Source organism: Eptatretus burgeri, chromosome 2 (assembly GCF_056783735.1).
Source record: "Eptatretus burgeri isolate ZD-2024b chromosome 2, Ebu_testis_v1, whole genome shotgun sequence".
NCBI classification, from domain to species: domain Eukaryota; kingdom Metazoa; phylum Chordata; class Myxini; order Myxiniformes; family Myxinidae; genus Eptatretus; species Eptatretus burgeri.
In genome coordinates, this window is record NC_140962.1 from 45,785,817 (window position 1) to 45,803,961 (window position 18,145).

Genomic DNA, 18,145 nt, shown 5'->3' on the forward strand with positions numbered 1-18,145 from the left:
GCGACCCCTAACGGGAGCAGCCGAGAAACGAACAACAACAACAACAATGTTAGAAACACTCGTGAAGTAAATGAAGATAAACGGCATTCTGATGTTGCAACCGGATCAGGAGCAGTTTTGGCCGGATTGAAACTCAAAATCATAATTGCATTGAGGTATGTAAGAAACTTACACCCACCTTAGGACACCAGCTGTGACTCCAAAACGTTCCACAGCAGGTTTAGCGGGGCTAGCTCTAAAAGTGAGGGAGTCGTTTGGGGATGGACAGACACTCCTGCTTTATATAAATATAGAAAATAGATAACACCCGATTTCTGAGGTGTGTGTGTTCGTGCGTGCGTTCTCGTTCATAAAGCATAACATATTCTCCCCTACCCCCACCCCTCTCTGTCTTTCACACATCCTTGCACTACTTCTTCCTAATGCAGTACAGCATCCTCCTCGATCCTCTCCTCTCCCTGTCTCCAGATGTATCTGGACAGTGTTATGTCCAGAGGGTGGCTACCTCCAGAGGGTGGTGGCAGAGAACCTGGACCAAGGACTTGTACCAAGGCTGGACAGGGTAGAACTTGAATAAGATGTGGCTGGTGTGGAACTTTGGTAAAATCTGCAATGAAACCTCTGTAAGAACAGACTAGGTGGGATGTGACCTCGATGATGGCCAAGCTGGATGTCTTCCAGGCAGAAGAAGGCTGTCCTTATAGTGGTGATCATTTTGCAACGAAAGCCTTTTATTGGAGCTGTTGTATTACTGCTTATAATCTGGTTATAGAAGTTACAGGAAATAATATGTGAAATGTTTTATTGTAGTACCTGATCAAGCCACCTTTTTCAACAACTCTGGCCCAACTCTCCCAATATTCTCAGAAGCGTTTCCTTTGATTACATTTTTGATTTGACATGGAATTGTTCTTCTCTGCTAATAATCCAGATGGTCCCACAAGTTCTTGATCAGATTTATATTTTGGCTTCGACAAACCAAGGGTGGAGGTTGAATGGCTTTTCCTCATTCAGATTTCAGACCGATCACATTTGAGAGCTGTCGCAGTGCCTTTTGGTACAATGAAAAGGTATGTGTTTGAAATGGCAATGTCCGTGCAAGAATTAAGATGTCCATCGACAAACACCAGGTTTGATTGTCTTTCCACATGGTGAAATGCTGCCAAAACCATAACAGTATAGCACTCCCTCCTACATACCTGACTATGGCCTGAAGACATTCGGCAAGAAGGGCTTATTCTCCAAACCCCAGTGACACCTACAAATGTGAGTTGCAGAAATTTGGATTAATGGGAGTAGAGTGCAAGCTACCAATACTACCAATACAATGTCTGCAACCAAGAATCCTTGAACAGTGATGCCACAAGAAAGCACTGCGAGTAAGGAGACATTCTTGTTGTGGTGTCACTATTGAAGGCTGTCCAGGTAGTTTATCCACAGTGGTGGCATTCTCCTTGTTGAAGTTCTTGATAACTTTTGGTAATTATGATAACAATTCTGCACAAGATATTCAGAAGCAGTTGATCTCTGTGTTGTTGACTGTCTCCAATCTGAATGGTGTTTGACAATATTTTAGGTAAATGGACCAATATTTCAGGATCCAACTGTATTTGATGTGTTGGTGGTGCATACCAGTCATCTGCATGCCTTGGTTTTTATCCCCCGCCGCGTGGCGGAAGGGGGATATTGTTATCATCCGGGTCGTCCGTCCAGCTGGCTGGGCGTCAACATTTATAGCTGTGAGTGCGATAACTCGTAAACTGTTTGCCATATCGATTTGAAATTTGGGTCACACATGTACCACCTGAAAAGGAAGAACCCAATTGATTTTGGGGCGTGGCCGGATCCAAGATGGCCGACTGGGGCGGTCCGTCCGTCTGGCTGGCTGGCTGGGCGTCAACATTTATGGCATCAACATTAATAGCTGTGAGTGCGATAACTCATAAACTGTTCGCCATATCGATTTGAAATTTGGGTCACACGTGTACCACCTGAAAAGGAAGAACCCTATCGATTTTGGGTGTGGCCGAACCAAGATGGCCGACTGGGGCGGCCATCTTGAAAAAATGTTTTTTTTGTAATTAATGGAAAACCGCTTATTTGATTTCAATTATTTTTCAAAGGCGGCGGATTCCCCATCTCTAATGGTATATTTTTGTACATCTGTATTTTAAAAGGAGACATGTCTGTTTGCTTGTTTGTCATGCGATAAATGAATATTCTAATTGATGGAGGCTGGCCATCCCCCAGGCAGATGCCTGGCCCATCCCCATCTCCTTGAGATGCTCATCAACCTGCTGCAACCACAAGGAACGTGGTCGGCCCATTGGCCTTCTCCACTCACGAGGCTCCTTCGCTGAGGGAATCTGGTGTGCAGGATCAGTGTAAGGAAAACGAGCCACATGTCCATACAGCCCCAGCTGCCGCTCATGGACTATACAGGTAACGAATCTCATTTCAATCTCTCAGCAACTGCTCGTTGGGGACACAGTCTGAGCAGCGAGAGCCAAGGATTCTCCGAAGAGACCTAATGCCGAAGGAGTTAAGTCTCCGTCTCAGATCCCGAGTCAGAGTCCAAGTCTCACATCCGTAGAGCAAGACCAGAAGCACCAAGACTCGGACTTTCATTGTCCTGCACAGGTTCCGACGGCGCCACACCCCCTGATTCAGTGAATCCATGACTCCCCAGGCCAGACCCAGACGTCTATTGACTTCTGGCTCACAGCCAACAGAGACATGAATATTACTGCCAAGGTAAGTGAATCTCTCCGTGACTTCAACATCCTCACACAAACAGATACAGACAGACAAGATAGCAGCATCCAAGATGTCATTGAAAGCGTGCCTCTTCGGTTTGACCCAGGAAACCCATAATCCCAGCAGTTCCAACTCCTCATTCAGCACTTCGAGGGACCCCAAAAGGATATCTAGAATCTCCGTAAATATGACAATCATATGAGAAATCAAGGTCAGAGATCTTGACATTCCCGAAACGATGCACCACAGCTTAATCTCTCTGACATCCTCCACAGAATCCAGACCATACAAGTGCTGAAAAGTGTGAGTGCCAGTACACACCCCTGATGAATGTCAGTAACAACTGGAAATAAGTCAGAGATGGTATCACCACATCTCTCAGCACTCTCAGTACCAGAGTATAGTTGAGACATCAGACGGATCTGTTTTGGTGGCACCCCACGAAGACCAAAAATCCTCCAGAGGGCATCCTAGTTCACTGAATCAAACGCTTTACAGAGATCAACATAGGCTGCAAGCAGCCACTGCCGAAACTCTCGTCTGCGTTATGTCCAAAACAACATTTTAATGTATCTGGAGATGTAAAGAAGAAAATTATTGATCAGATGATTTGGTACGATGGCCCAACAATGCAGTTGTTACCCATTTCAACAAATAACAGGCACGTTACATGGATATTAACTTCCACAATAGGATGTCCCAGCCAGAGGTGCTATTTGGCTTAACATCGTGCTGTGCTTCCAATTTCTAGAAGAAGCAATTTTTCCTCTTGTCCCAGGACAGACAAATGGAATGGGGGACTCAGAGAAAGCAACTTTCAAGCAGATGTTACTTCAGGGAAACAAGATGCAAATGTAAGTCATTGATAAGCACAAATGCTTCTTCTTTGAGACATGTTCAACGGATAAACTGACTCCAATACGGCACTATTGAAATTACGTAATCCACCCCAGATTTCTCGGTGCGCATGTGCAGTCGTAATACCAAGTAATGAAGTTCCTCGGGGCTCCCTGGACGTATTTCATGCCTGCCAGATAAGAATTGTAGCATGGAACAACTGAAAAAACTTTTGAAAGAAGCCAAAAATACTTGCAAACGTACCTTCTGTACAATGAAAGATTTTGAGAACTTCCTGATCACCTTGTCCAAAAAGTTGATGTCTTCCAGTTTGTATTCCAAAAACTCCCAACAAGTGGGCCCGTGAAAGGACAAAGGTGCGTTGATGGGTGCATTCTACCCAAACCTTCGTACTTCTCAACACCTCTGGAAGGATCATATCTAGGACTTGTTATTGTACAGGGTAAGTTTAAAATGATGATGCTTCTTATTAATCATGTTTGGGAGGAGGGGGCAAGGGGGTGTGGGAGTGGGAGTTCTATGGGCTTTAAGGGCCGTAACAAATATATTGTTGCGAATTCGCGCCCGCCGGCGTGCGGACGGCCACGTCACTCAAATCGCGACCGCGTCGCCCACCGGATGGACAATTCAGTCGTGACCCTCCGGGAACTATCGCCCGGAGCCAGTCACGGGTGGGCCTTTCGACCTCACCACAATCGTGCCAATCAGCCACCCGCGTAGGATAGGGTTGTTCGCCAAACTCGACCTACCTAAGTACCCACGCGGATGGTAAACCGGGCGATCGTACCTCGCCACAGGTCTACTCCAGACACGAGCCGCTTGGGCGGCCCGTTCCGTACTATCGAGATAACCGAGCGGTGTTATCGTCGACCTCGACGGTTCAGATTATTTACCGGGCGTTTTGCACCCACTACGAACCCTATACATGAAGCAGGATGGAGGGTCAATAAAGAAAAGACGAAGCGAAACAGGAAAACGGTTCACACAATGCACTTTATTTCCCGGCACACGGAAAGCACACATATACAGCCAAACAGTCAAAATGCACATGTAGCAACCAAAACAAAAGCAACAACGACGCAGAGTTACTACCGACTACGCACACACATGGCAACACTTATACAGTTCTACTTTACAGATGGCGCCAACACACATTTACTCAAAAGCAAAGGAAAGAAGCCACCCTCATGGACAAGGGGGCAGACAGGCCTGTAGGCCAATATGTTCGCGTGACCTGAAGGAGCGGCCTGGCCCGCGAGACCGGGGGGGTCCTACCCACGTCCTCGTGACGTGTTGGCGGACGAGCTGCAGATGTGGCCACGTGGCTGTGCCCCGACTCCGTGCTCCTTGGCGGGTTTCGTTGGCACGACGTTTGGAGTGGGGAGGGAACGGGGCCCCCTTTTTGCACCGTCTCAGCGTGGGGGAAAGGGGAATTGTTGATGCCCTGGGGGAGGAGAATGGCTGGCTGGCTTGGGTCCCGCGACGAGCCATCCCACACCGCGACCTCGTCGCCGACCGCCGTCCTTCTCGCCTCGGACCCGAGCTCCTTTGCCTCTTCCCGCAACTCTTCTCAGCCGACTCCAGAACCCAACTCGATGACACTCTGATGACTTCGCCACTCGACTCGACTCAACTCTGCACCCGACTCGACTGACTCTCCCCCCCCCCCCGACTCGACTGACTCTCCCCCCCGACTCGACTCTTCCTGCCACACCGATGACTCGACTCATTCTCTCCCTTGATTAGCCTTGCGCTCGCCGTTTTATAGGCCGGCAGGAGAAAACGATATGCAAATATCAGGATGACCTCAGGGGCGGAGCCACGCTCGCCAATTGGTCAGAGGAAAGGGGGCGTGAATCTCCCATGATCCTAGAATTTGCATATATCGATTTCACACAGACGCGCCTGGAGGCGGGGCCAAGCTGCTCCGCGCTTGCTAATTGGACGGAGGGGAAGTAGGCGTGTAGCGTTTGTGATCCGAATTTTCCTCGGAAAGGCCGCTATTTACGCTCGCGGCTCGGTGCGTATCGCTGAACGGGCCCAAGACAGCCCAATGCTCAGTGTTCACAGGTGGTGCGGGAATGGCTGTAGAAGTAGAGAGGTGAGGGTGGTGGAGGGTTTTCGGTGGTGGTTTGATGGTTATGGTGCCGTTTGGGAATGACGGTGATGCGATGATGTGGGAGCGAGTTGTGAAGGTAAAGGTCGTGGCTGTTGGCGTTGTCGTTGTTGTCCGAGGGTTGGAGCGTGGTTGCAGTTGGTGACGATGGCTGCCGTGGTGGTTGTGTGATGGTGGTTGAGACGTGGTTGGTTCAAAATAAAGATAGAACAGAAAAACGGCTATCTCAAAGCGTCACAGCCCGAATGAATCACATAAATTCCCTCTATACAACGGGTTTGGGGCTAACTACACATGTACTTAGCGATATCTCACCTACGGGCCCTGAATGGTGGTTTGTGAATTTCCACAGCCGTAACAATATATTATTTGTTTGGTTCCGAAGCCACAAAAGAAATTGGACTGGATATATATATATATATATATATATATATATATATATATATATATATATATATATATATATATATATATATATATATATATATATATATATATTTTTTTTTTGAGGGGGAGACAGATTGAGGGCATTGATTGGTGAAAGGAGAAGTGTGTTGTGTGTTATATGTTATAACCACACGCCACAGCCCCTGCTAAGTACTTATATTAACAGGAGATGGTAAGAACCTGACTCCTCTCATCCACAGATATTTCTAAAAGTCTTATATTCTCGTGAGTCTGATTTATATTCAGGAAGAGAACAATTATGGTTAACATTTTGAAAATTCCACTCTTTCGTCTAAATGCTGAAAATCGTGCGTTTAAAATATTATTTGAATTAGATTTCACACCAGCATCAGCAGGTTAAAAGTACCCAACGTGCCAAACCGAGTCATTGTAAACACACACACAGCCGCATGCGCAAAAGGCCTCATTTAGCTTTTATACATCATATTAAAAATGCCGTATTGTGCATTTGTTTGAAGGAGCACTTTTGACCGTTTTTGTGCTTCTGATGACAAAGTTGCCAGAGGCATTATGGTTTTGGGTTGTCCGTATGTACTGTTGCGGTTATGGGGGTAGATGGAGGAATTTCATCGGAAAGTTAGGATTGTATAGAGTTGCTTGGTCCGTGGACGTGTAGGAGACATCTCAAGATAAACTAATTTTCCCCAATATGTAATTGCCCCCTGAGACCTCCTGCGTTTTTGTATTTACGAACCAGCCGTGAAAGAAGTGCGGTTTTAGGTCAGCTTGCTGACCTAATATTGTTGTGGGCCGGGGGTCGGTGGCGAGGAACGGCCGCCAGGTGGAGCAGTAGAGCCGTCTCCCACCGAACACCCGGAATTGCAGGTTGTAACCTTCGGACAACTCCGAAGGTGACGGGTCACTTAAGGACCGTTCTCGCCAAGTCTCTGACTGCGTGGGGTAGGGTTAATAGCCAAATTTCAATATACGTAAGTACCCATGTCGTCAAATTACCGGGGAGATCACACCCTCGATGGACCTCGGGCGGAACGGGCCGTTTACCGAGCCTGAACCGGGTGTAAACCGAGTGGGGATTACCAAGGTCCGTCGGTCCAAATGAACAATTATGGCATGACTGCCTCCCTAATTCCCAATACGCACCATGCTAAACCAATGAAAGAAAGTGACAAATAACGAGCTGGTACATTGAACAATCGGGGTTTATTTATAATGTGGCAGGGGAGCACAAAAAGAGCAGAGTTAAACCGACTATCAAGAAGGAATGCAAGTAATGTACAAGGCACTTAAACAATTGCTACTTATAGACTGGGCCCACAGACACACACGCACACACCCAAAATAAATAGTGGCCGCGGCCTTTATTTGGGCCTTCAGCTCGGGAGGGAAGGCGAGCTTAGGGCAAGAGTCTGCACTTGCACCTGTCCGCCTCGTGCGGTTTGGTCGAACTGGCTCGGCGGGACTCAAACCCACCGCCTCAACGCAGCACCAAGCACCTGGGACAAGGGATAGAGCGACAGACGCCAGCCAGCAAGAAGGCGGACGAGGCGAGAGGCGAGAGACGAGGAGGCGACAGGCGATCAGGGCTGAAAAAGCTTCCGCGAGGCAGACCCAGACAGAATCATCGCCCCCACCGTTCTTCGCTCCTCTTGTGAGGTTGGAGGGATTTCTTCCCTGGCCACTCGCCTCCTGATTGGACGGTTGCATCGCGTGATTCGCTGGCCGTCCCTCATTGGACAGGCCCACGGTAGGCGGGGCAACTCCGACCCTTCTGGGTGGAGACCCGATCTGAGGCGATGAGCCTCCTGATTGGACGAAAGGCATGCCCTTGCCCTCGTGGGCGGAGTCGGCTCTGGAGCGAGGGGTCCCACCCACGTCCGCAGCCAGAAACACGTGCGTTATGGCATCGGTGGAGCGAGGCGACAGTGCCGCTGTTAAAAAAACAAAAACCCTGACTAAAAAATAAACCCGCAGCGCACACATGAAATTCCCGTTAGACATAAGGGACGGGACCCTAACTATAAACACATACTTATCGAAATAACTGAACTGAGGGGGCTGCTGACTGTGTGCAAAAGGCTTCCAAATCTGAACAATATAACCGTTCGATGTCCTCAGATCCATGTCTGTCTGTCTGTCTGTCTGTCTGTCTGTCTGTCCGTCAACAATTTTTATTTTTCTATCTCCTCCTAGACGTCTCGGTCGATTTGAGTTCTAACTTGACACGATGATAATACTAGTTGCTCTCTATCGATAGTTTGAGCCCTTTTTCGCATTTTCAACTTGGGGTCAAGGTTACAGGGTCATTAAGTGCAAAATGACCGATTGGTCGAATGGCCTATAAGGAAGCATCGGACTGCTATAATGCATAATGGGTTTCATAGGGATTATTAAGAAGATTTAATTCGACAAACTAGTTTCTCGTTCCCTCTGTCATCTGGCCCTGTTTATTGGGCAACATGAGGTCCGCTGATTTCAACACAGCTTCGTGCGGTTATTTTAAATTCAATTTAAATTCTGTTTTCAATTTTCATAGTCGCGAAGGTTGATGAACACTCGGTTGCATCAAGTTTTGTGAAAATTGAATGTTTATATCCTCGGTCTGTGTGGAATGCATTGCAGCGAGGGGGAGCTACCATGGGCTTCCATCCATTTCCATGCCATATGACGAGGCTGTCTTAAGTTCTAGTTGATTGGTGTTTTCACTCTTGGGACCTTCTGGTGTAGCTACATCTTTAATGAAGATAATTTTCGTGCAAATCCGTTGAGAAACACACTTTTCATGAGGAAAATATATTCAATTCAAATAACCGTGAGACTCTGGAAGGGACACCACATGCTTTCCGTTCACTGCTTCACCTCGTAACCTGTTCTCCTGAGGGACTGCTCATTCGTAGTGTCTGTGAGATTATTGTTTATATTTTAGATTGTTTGGGGATGTGCTCTACAAGTATCTGAAAGAATTCCGGTGAAAAACGGACGTTTTAAGATTTTGTTAGGGCATTTCATCCAACGGCGACCTGGCTGGTCATGTGATGTCGCGCAGACGTGCAGGCATTGAGTGATTGAGCTTCTCGGTGGCCCGAGGGTCCTTTTTAGTTGGGGTCCAGCTCTGTCCTGGATACAGTCATTAAATGCACACACTTGGAGTATTTATTTCATGGCCATAAACGTGGGTTTGAAAATTTGTATAATGATGTTGGGAATGATTCCTCGAATGTGGAGATTTTTGCTTCGAGCGGCCTCACGTGTTTATTTTAAATTCAATTTGAATTCTGTTTTCACTTCCCGTAGTCGCTAAGATTGATTAACACTCAGTTGCATCAAGTTTTGTATCCAAGCTGACCGTCAAACCTGCTCGGGTGTATTTTTTTTTATAACAACCACCACCATACCAACAAGCAAGCAAAATGTGCCAAGCAGACAGAAGCCCTGCATTCCCAGATTTCGTGCCAACAAGCCACGCCGGAGGTGGAAGAAGGGTGAAGTTCGAAGAACAGACAGGAGTTGAGAGGAACGTGGCTGGGACGGAGGTTCTCGCTTTGCTCTCCTCTCGGCATGACGAAATGGCCTCGTGATTCTCGCGTCATGCTGTAAATTTGCCCGTGTGCTGAGCAAGACACTGGCCATTGACTCTTGACTGCATCACAAGAGACCGACCTTGAAGTCTCGTGTATATCACCGAAGGGAGCAGAGCCATTCTGAAGAGAACAGCGGCGTTGGCAAGCGCGATCGAAGTCGCACGGCGGTTGGTGAGCCTTGGCGTTGAATACCGCCTCACAAATTACCTCATTTACGTTTCCAGCCCAGAGCACAGCTCGGCACCATTTTGGGGGTGCATCTTCCCGTGTAGTATGAAGCGGCTCGATTGCAGAGTTCAATAGAGATCATCTCTGGACCAAGCTAAGTGCCAGAATAAAGGGAGGATTTTCTTTTGTTTAGTTTTCCCCTTGTTTGTATTAAAGTCCGTGTGTGGAGGCACCTCGACTTTAGGCTCAATTTACTTCACGTATTATTACATTTTGAATTACCCTTGTAAATATTTCTATTTTCATTAAATCCCCGTGTTTATTTTAGGCTGATGGTATCCTTGTATCTGTTGTGGGTTCGAGTATAAATTCCTTATGCTATGTATCCATCTGTTCCGTCATACTTCCCTGCCACTCTCGCGCGTGCCATAATCTCTGAGGATCACGTGTCCGTCCCCTAAGGAAAGCCGCTGAGCGATCTGGACTCGTCGGTGTTAACCGCCCATCCACCACAATTGGGTCGGGAGTATTAACTGTACCGCCAGGACCCACAACAGCGCAAAAAGCCTCATTTAGCATTCATACATCATTTCAAAAATGCCGTATTGTGCATTTGGTGGAAGCAGCACTTTTGAGTGGTTTTGTGCTTCTGATGACAAAGTTGCCTGAGGCATTATGGTTTTGGGTTGTCTGTACGTACGTAGTAGTCCGTCCATGCTAATTTTCTCTGTTTTCTCTGCAACTGCTTATCCCACTGACAGACAATTTTCACCATTGGTGTGACTACTCAAGTGGAATATTTTAATGATAATTGTGATGTCATAGGTCACGTGGTGTGGTAGCTAGGTTGGAAAAGGGGAAAAACTTTGGACCTCTGTATCTCCAAAACCACTCCATGGAAAATAATCGAAACTTGGCACATGGGAAGTCCTTTCCTTGGGAAACGAGTGATTTTTTTTTTGATGATGTCAGTGCTGGCTTTGTTATGACATCATAATTGTATGCATTGAACATTTTATTCTATCAGTTTGAATATTTTGAGGGTCATCTTGGGATAAATTATATGGAGGGAAAAAAAATTGATGATGTCATTAGTTACGTGGTTCGGCAGCCATATTTTTTTAACATAAAAACCTTCAAAAATCATCTTATCTGATACAACTGAACAGATTGAGGCAAAACTTTACAGCTATGATCGCCTTTCCATGAGGAACAAAAACTTATCCACCTATGAGGTCATTGGTCACATGGTTTGGCAGAGCTATGATTGTATGAAGAACAAGTCTGAAGACGACGATGGATCACGAGCGGTATTTGACGAAGTAGATTGTTTCAGAAGTCAAGGATGAGACAATGTGATAATGTTTGACCAAGTTATAAAAATGATCAACATGATGTGGTACGCATGACAGGTTATTAGCTGCAAAATGTCGAAAACCCGGTTTTGTTCAACAACTTTAAAAATTTGACCTTTGCATAACCTTTAAAGGTTACAAAACAATGTTGTGGACATTAAAATAAGGAAACAGGATACGTGCTATAGCTTATTGGAGTTAGTTCGTCGAAGAAGGTCGAAAACCCGGTTCGATTCCCACAACTTTGACAATTTGACCTTTGTGACCTTTAAAGGTCAAAGGTCAAGGATTATGACCTTTGGTGCAAAACTTCCTCTGGAACATTCCAGGAACAATATAACGTCATATATGCTATGAAATCAGCGTAAAAACAAACTTGAAGGGGGCGCCACGGGCAAGGTGTTCGAGATACAGAAAAATGGTTTCCAGACTTTAGGTGGGGAATGACCTCAAGATTATGCATAAAAAATATTGTCATCCTAGCTCTCAAAGTTTGGGCGGTCGTATGATTATGTCAAAATTCGAAATTTTGTAAGTTTGTGACCTTGTGACCTTGACCTTAGGACGAAAATGAAAAATCCAGCTCTGTGGGGCTATGCAGGTGCCATTGGGCTAACCAAATACCGAAACCCCTGCCAGATTCAACAAGCCCCTCGGAGAAGATGGATTTTTATGTCAAAATTCGCAATTTTCTTAGTTCTTGACCTTGTGACCTTGACCTTGGGCCGAAAATGAAAAATTGAGCTCTGTGGGGCTATGCAGGTGCCATTGGGCTAACCAAATACCGAAACCCCTGCCAGATTCGACAAACCCCCTAGGAGAAGATGCAAATTGAAATCGGCTACCCCCTAAAAACATGTTTTTTGTGCGTGGCTCTGCCCATAATGGGCGCACCACGCCCATTCTCAGGAAAACACAACTAGATCATGATATAAACCTCCCACCAAAATTTTATCAGGATCGGATCAAAACCCATGGAGCTATGCTCGGGACAGACAGACAAACAGACAGATAGACAGACAGATAGACAGACAGACACACACACAACAATAACGAATATAGTGGTCACATTTTTTTCGTGAAAATATTTTTTCTTGAACCAATAAATCTTTCAAAATCCTCTTCTCCAGAACGGCTTGACAGATTGAGGGGAAACTTCACCCACATATTCCCCAAGCCATGGGGATACCAGGGTGTTCATGAATAATTAATAGGTCACATGGTGTGGCAGCCATATTGGATTGAATGAAGTTTTTTTTTTTTATCTTTCTCTTGAACCACTTTAATTGATGTGAAACGTCACAATGATGATTTAGTCGTCATGTGGAATATAAGTTTTTTATTTTAACCTGATCGCACGCATGGTCTGGCAGCCAGAATTCTTTACTATCCTGAATCTGAGTTCAGGGATTTAAATCAAACTTGGTGCAAGTATGCATAATGATGTAATAATGTGGGCAGAGGCATATCTTGCAATGGCACGACATTGAAGAGGGCCCTCCAATTTTATTTTATTTTATTTCTTTACAATAGGGGAATGAGGAAAAGCAAGGTGCCGGATGGGGTGAACTGGCAGGTTAATGGGGCAACACTTGGACACACTATGCAGGGGATTGAATGAAGAAGAGTGGAATGTAGTTACCTGCAAGTAAGGGGCTGTGTTAGGAAGGGCTAATTGGGGTGGGGGTGGGGATGGGGATGGGGGGGGCAGGCGAGAGGAGTTGTTGGTGCAATGCCTGCTTGAAGCCCTGCAGGAAAGAATTGTCTCTGAAATACAGTTTCACAGATGAGAAAAGCAAGTAACAAAAGAGTTGAGGTGTGCCATTTGCCTGGGTTTTGGAAGTTCTATGAAGATTACTTGTTAATGTTTGTGTTATGTGCTCTTCAAGCCTTTGCAACAACAGCTGTTGAGGCTGCAATTTATTCAGGAACTTATCGTGTGTTGCATACCATTGATTGGCATCTGGATTGGGGGTTGGGTTGGGGAGAGGGTCAATATATCTCCTGTAATCCCAGAAATGGATCCTATTTTTTTTGTATACATTCGTATTTTGCATTCAAACCTTTACAGCAAATATACACGAATAAGAATTATACCCAAGTTATTGTCGGTAGTTCCAAGAATATATTTTTAAAGGAAACAAACATTAAAATGATCTTGTCCCATAAGATGGAGGTTTGCAATTGTTTCCAACAATCTCTATTTTACTAAGGGTATTTTTGAGCAGCCCTGACTTTTGCACCTCTTTCACACCGTGAGCTGTTCTTGTTCTGGAATAGTTTAAGTATCTCCTTCTCCACCCAACCCCACCCTCCGCAAGGAAACCTCATCATCAACTGGGTCAACAAACTCTCCCTGGTGTCATGTCTTCTCGCTTCACCCACCAGACGAGAACAGCTCGTAGACAGTATCTTCATGATGTAGCCAGTCCCCTGTAACTATGAGAAGATTGATGAAGCAGCAACCCTCCAGTGTTGCCACTTGTTTGAGATTGAAGAGTTGCTGGCTCTTTCGAAAGAAGAAAATACACAGGCTGAACTGGAATAGAGTGCGTGGAATTTAAGAAAAAAAAAACTTCTGTTTCTATTTCAGCGAAGCTGTTATCCGACTTAGGTGGGCGTCATTTGGTGGTCAGGATAAAATGAGAGCTCAAGTTTCATACAAGAAAATGTGGGATCACAGTAGGAAAAGTGGGGTCATGCAGAAAACAGACTGGTACTATGACACTTCACTGCCATCCTTGGGAATAGGCGTGCAGTGCCTGCAACAAATTTGTTCAACTCGGCCGATTACACTGCAAGACGGCGCTTTGGACTGATTGCACGAAGAAACGGCAGGTTTGTTTCTCGTTTAATTTTCTCTTGTACGAGTACAAACGATACAGATTCCCTTCCAACTTCTATTAATTTGTACTTTTATTAATTTTTAGTTGGACCTTGTGTTTTAATGACCCAGAATTATTGGTGTACTTTTGCATGACTTATAAGATTCTATGCATTGCACATGCAGATGATGCTGAGGCAGTTTAAAAATGAGGCAGTGGAGAATTATTCTTCCACTTCTTCCTCATCTGCTGCCTCCTCAGCGGCATCTTTCTCAAATCTACATTTGGGGTTATTAGATGCAAAGGTGAGTCACACTTTTTTAATGAAAAAACATGGATTTTCTTCCACCCTTCGTTGCAACATATTCTTCAAAATACTCTTACTCTTCCACAAGCCTCGATCATGAAAACCAAAACAAAAACAACTCGACCTCCCACCACTACCCCCTACATTGACCGTGTGTGCACATTTAAATGAAAGGTCTGGTACAATCTTTTGGGCTTCTTCATTGGGGATAATTTTTACAATATGCTTTTATCTGGCCGCATCCTCTTTTGCAGCAAACAAATGGAAAGACTCATCCAGCTTAGCCAAAGCTGCATTTTTTCATGTTTGGAATGCAACAACAGCAGCTTGAATGATGAAACCAACAAAGTGAACTATTCTAGAGGAGGATAAGCATCAAGATGATGGGAAGTGGAGACATGAGGAGTGGCAGAACAGAAGAAGAGCTGAGGAAAATGTTCAATTTAATAGACATCTGGTGGCTGTGATGAACAATTTAGTCTGAACACTTCAAAATAAATAAACAATTGTTCCCATTGTCTACAGAGTGATTTTGGTGAAAAAACTTGAAAAAGTTGCTTTGAAATTTTGAAATACTTTTCTTTATAAACAGCTCGGTTGGAGAAAAAGCTGTGTCAAAGCTGTGCTCGCAAATGTTCCGGGAGGAAAGGTCGTATATTGTTAAGTTCAACCACTGCACGACTGTCATCATCTTTTGTAGAGACCTTTATACTTGCACTCCTATTTGTGTGGGTTGGGGCATCTTTGGTGCCAGCTATTCCCATATAATTTATCTTAATGTTCCTTCCAAAGGTTATGCAGAACACATGTTACAGTCATTTATATATCTTTGAAATACAAATCTCGACTTGTACAAATCATTACTAAAGAGCTAAATGATAAAGGCGAGCAAGTTCACAGACTGACAGAGAAAGTGGGAAAGAGGAGATTCGGACATCACGCAAAGGGGTGTCAGGGGCCAGGACAGACAGGTGTGTGGGCAGGAGCAAAACAAAAAGTGAGGCGAGAGAGAAACAGTCCACCAACCTGTCTTCATTGTGTGAGAAGTAGACCTTTAATTTCAACCTCTTGTTGAGAGATGCCAATAACACAATGTTGGACTCTGCTTCCCATCTTGCTCCCCTCAAATCAACAGACGGATATGCCCAGAGTGGGGAGCCATATTCTATAATGCTTCGAATGTAGGCCTTATTCACAACTATGACCTCTAAATTAACTTAGCCAAATTACTATCATTTATGTTGGAGGCATATCCATCTCCCTTTAAGCATACAGATGCTTTTTCCTCCACTGATCTTGCTGTTGTAGCAGAGCTAGGAATTTCAACATGGCTTTGAAATTGCAATGACAACTTTGCAAAATAGTTTTGTAATTTCATGTGCAGTGGACTGCCCAACCCCATTGTGTCCCACCATTCTGCTTTCTTTGTTGGTTGTGAGCTTCCAAACAGCCACTGCAATTTTCTTCCTGATTGGTCAAAAGTACACAAATGACAATTGTGCTAGTCCTTAGTAATGTTAGATTGAGTTTCATGCAAATGGAGTCAGATGTCTCCTGGGACATCTTGAGGTTATTAATCCACTGGGCAGATGGAAAACCAGGCGGTTCAATCCCACCAATCACTTGATGGAATGTGTTTTCACAGATATTGTGCTTGCATGAAAACCTGTGTACACAGTAAAAACAAAAGTACACTTTGAATGCAAAATAAGCCATGATGCTGTATTTGTAAAAGTCTTAAAACTGTAATACATTATGATTTGGAAGGGGTAGTTAATATAGATATGATCCTCAGAGGGGCAAGCACAAGCCAAGACAGCTCGGATCTTCATTAATACAACTGACCTTGCACAGGAGAAGCTTGATATCACAAGTAATTTTTTTAAAACATTAAAATATATATATATATATATATATATATATATATATATATATATATATATATATATATATATATATATATATATATATATATATATATATATATACAAAAGAATGTAGTTGTGGTATGCCACAAAGGTAGGGATGGTCCCAAGAGATTATAATGTGAAACCATCCCAACACCTTTCTTTGGATAATGGTTGTTCCCCGTCCATCCCGACATCCATTTACAATGATTGTGTTTGTTGATTGTTTCCATTTATTCATTTCACCATTGAAACCAAATTGAGAGAGATGTACAGTGCCATTTGCAGGCACAACCATCATCAAGTTATCAAGTACAGCAGTAATGAAGTGTCTGTGCCATCCCTACACAGGAAGTCCACCACCATCTTCACACTATTCTCGCATTTAGGACCACGTATATTTATTACACTTGTTAGCAAGCAAACTAGCTGGTTCCGTTATGCCTATTGGTTTATTAGAACATTTAATAAATAGCAAGCAGTTATTGCAAAGATTATTCGACTTAAGAGTTGATTTGTTTGTCTCGGATATAGTGTATAATTTGTGCTGGAAAACTGAAATTCTGAAATTTCTCGACTTGCTGCACATACATGTGTTCAAGTACATTGCACTTTTCAGTATGACCCTCACCGTAAACGTCGAAAGGCTTGATGGTATGAAAGGTGTAAATGTCAAATTGAAAGCTCTAGATGTCGTCATGGTGCAACAATACATAATTAGTAAATGTACTGTACTTATGATCCAATACGATGCAATTAAAAATTGATAGTGCAGGAGAGTATTCGTGGTCCAACAGTATGTAAATAATAGACGTGCTCACATGGGTCGACTGAGGCTTAACCGTGTTTTTCAATTTTACATATACAGTATTGATAATTATCGTACATCTGGTCACAATGGTCATCAGACTGTACCTAATATTCCATCATTAAGCACACCTGTTTCTAAAAGTGGTTTTCTGTTGTCGCTACTGTCGGACTGTCATTTTATGCAGTTAACTTCACCCATTTAGGTGTGATTGGCCCTCGGGCAATTGTGCTGCCGTGGCCTCACCCCCACCAAGCTGATTATAATCAGGCATGGTACGCCCACCCCTTGTTTCCCTTCCTATTTCAATGTGTAGTTATGCAGTTTTGCTTACTTTTCATGGAATCCTTTGAAGTTATGAAAATTGAGTAGTCATGGACCTTCCCACTATAAAATGCATCAGATTCATATTTAAAGCAAGTCCTTAGCGTAAAACAATTTTAAGTTAAGCTGTCTGAAAATTTGAGGAAGAATTGCAAATGGTAATTTTGAGTGACAGTTTTGTAGCAAAGCGATGCTGTCCAAAAGTTTCATGAGTGTTATTGGATGTGAAATCCTCCACAGATAACTAGTACATACGTTAAAAAAATTAAAAAAAAAAAAAATATATATATATATATATATATATATATATAATACATATATATGGAACTCTAATTAAATGATTGTTGCTTTCGGTCACTGGTGTCAATTTTCATTGGCTGGTCAGAGTGTGGTCAGTCGTTCATCAGTCTGTACTGCATGAATCTCTTGATTATGTTCTGCATTCACAATAAAGTGAAAAAAAATCCAGCTAAAAATATATATATGGAAAGTTTTAAATAAAAGTCAGGGAAAATTCCCAGGGACCATGACAAGATTCTGGGGAGCTTGGTTTGACACTTGCTTTGATATCACATCAATTAGTAAAACAAAGTGTGCCATGGGCAACCTCATAAAAATGGGTGGAACACCTCCTCAGAGGCTCAAATCCAAAATGGTGGATTTTGGTCCAAGGTTCAATTTCCATTTAATATTTGATTTTTTTTCAATTCTAA

The 18,145-nt window shown here is 43.9% G+C and overlaps 1 protein-coding gene across 1 annotated transcript in view; it reads left to right on the top strand.

Moving 5' to 3' along the window:
• The window catches only part of LOC147031963 (uncharacterized), a 230,344-nt gene that overhangs the window by 4,974 nt on the left and 207,225 nt on the right, over positions 1-18,145 (top strand). Inside the window, exon 3 of the mRNA XM_085850276.1 lies at positions 14,272-14,391. Coding sequence (XP_085706402.1) covers positions 14,272-14,391 — 120 coding nt within the window. The remainder of the gene's footprint in view (positions 1-14,271; positions 14,392-18,145) is intronic.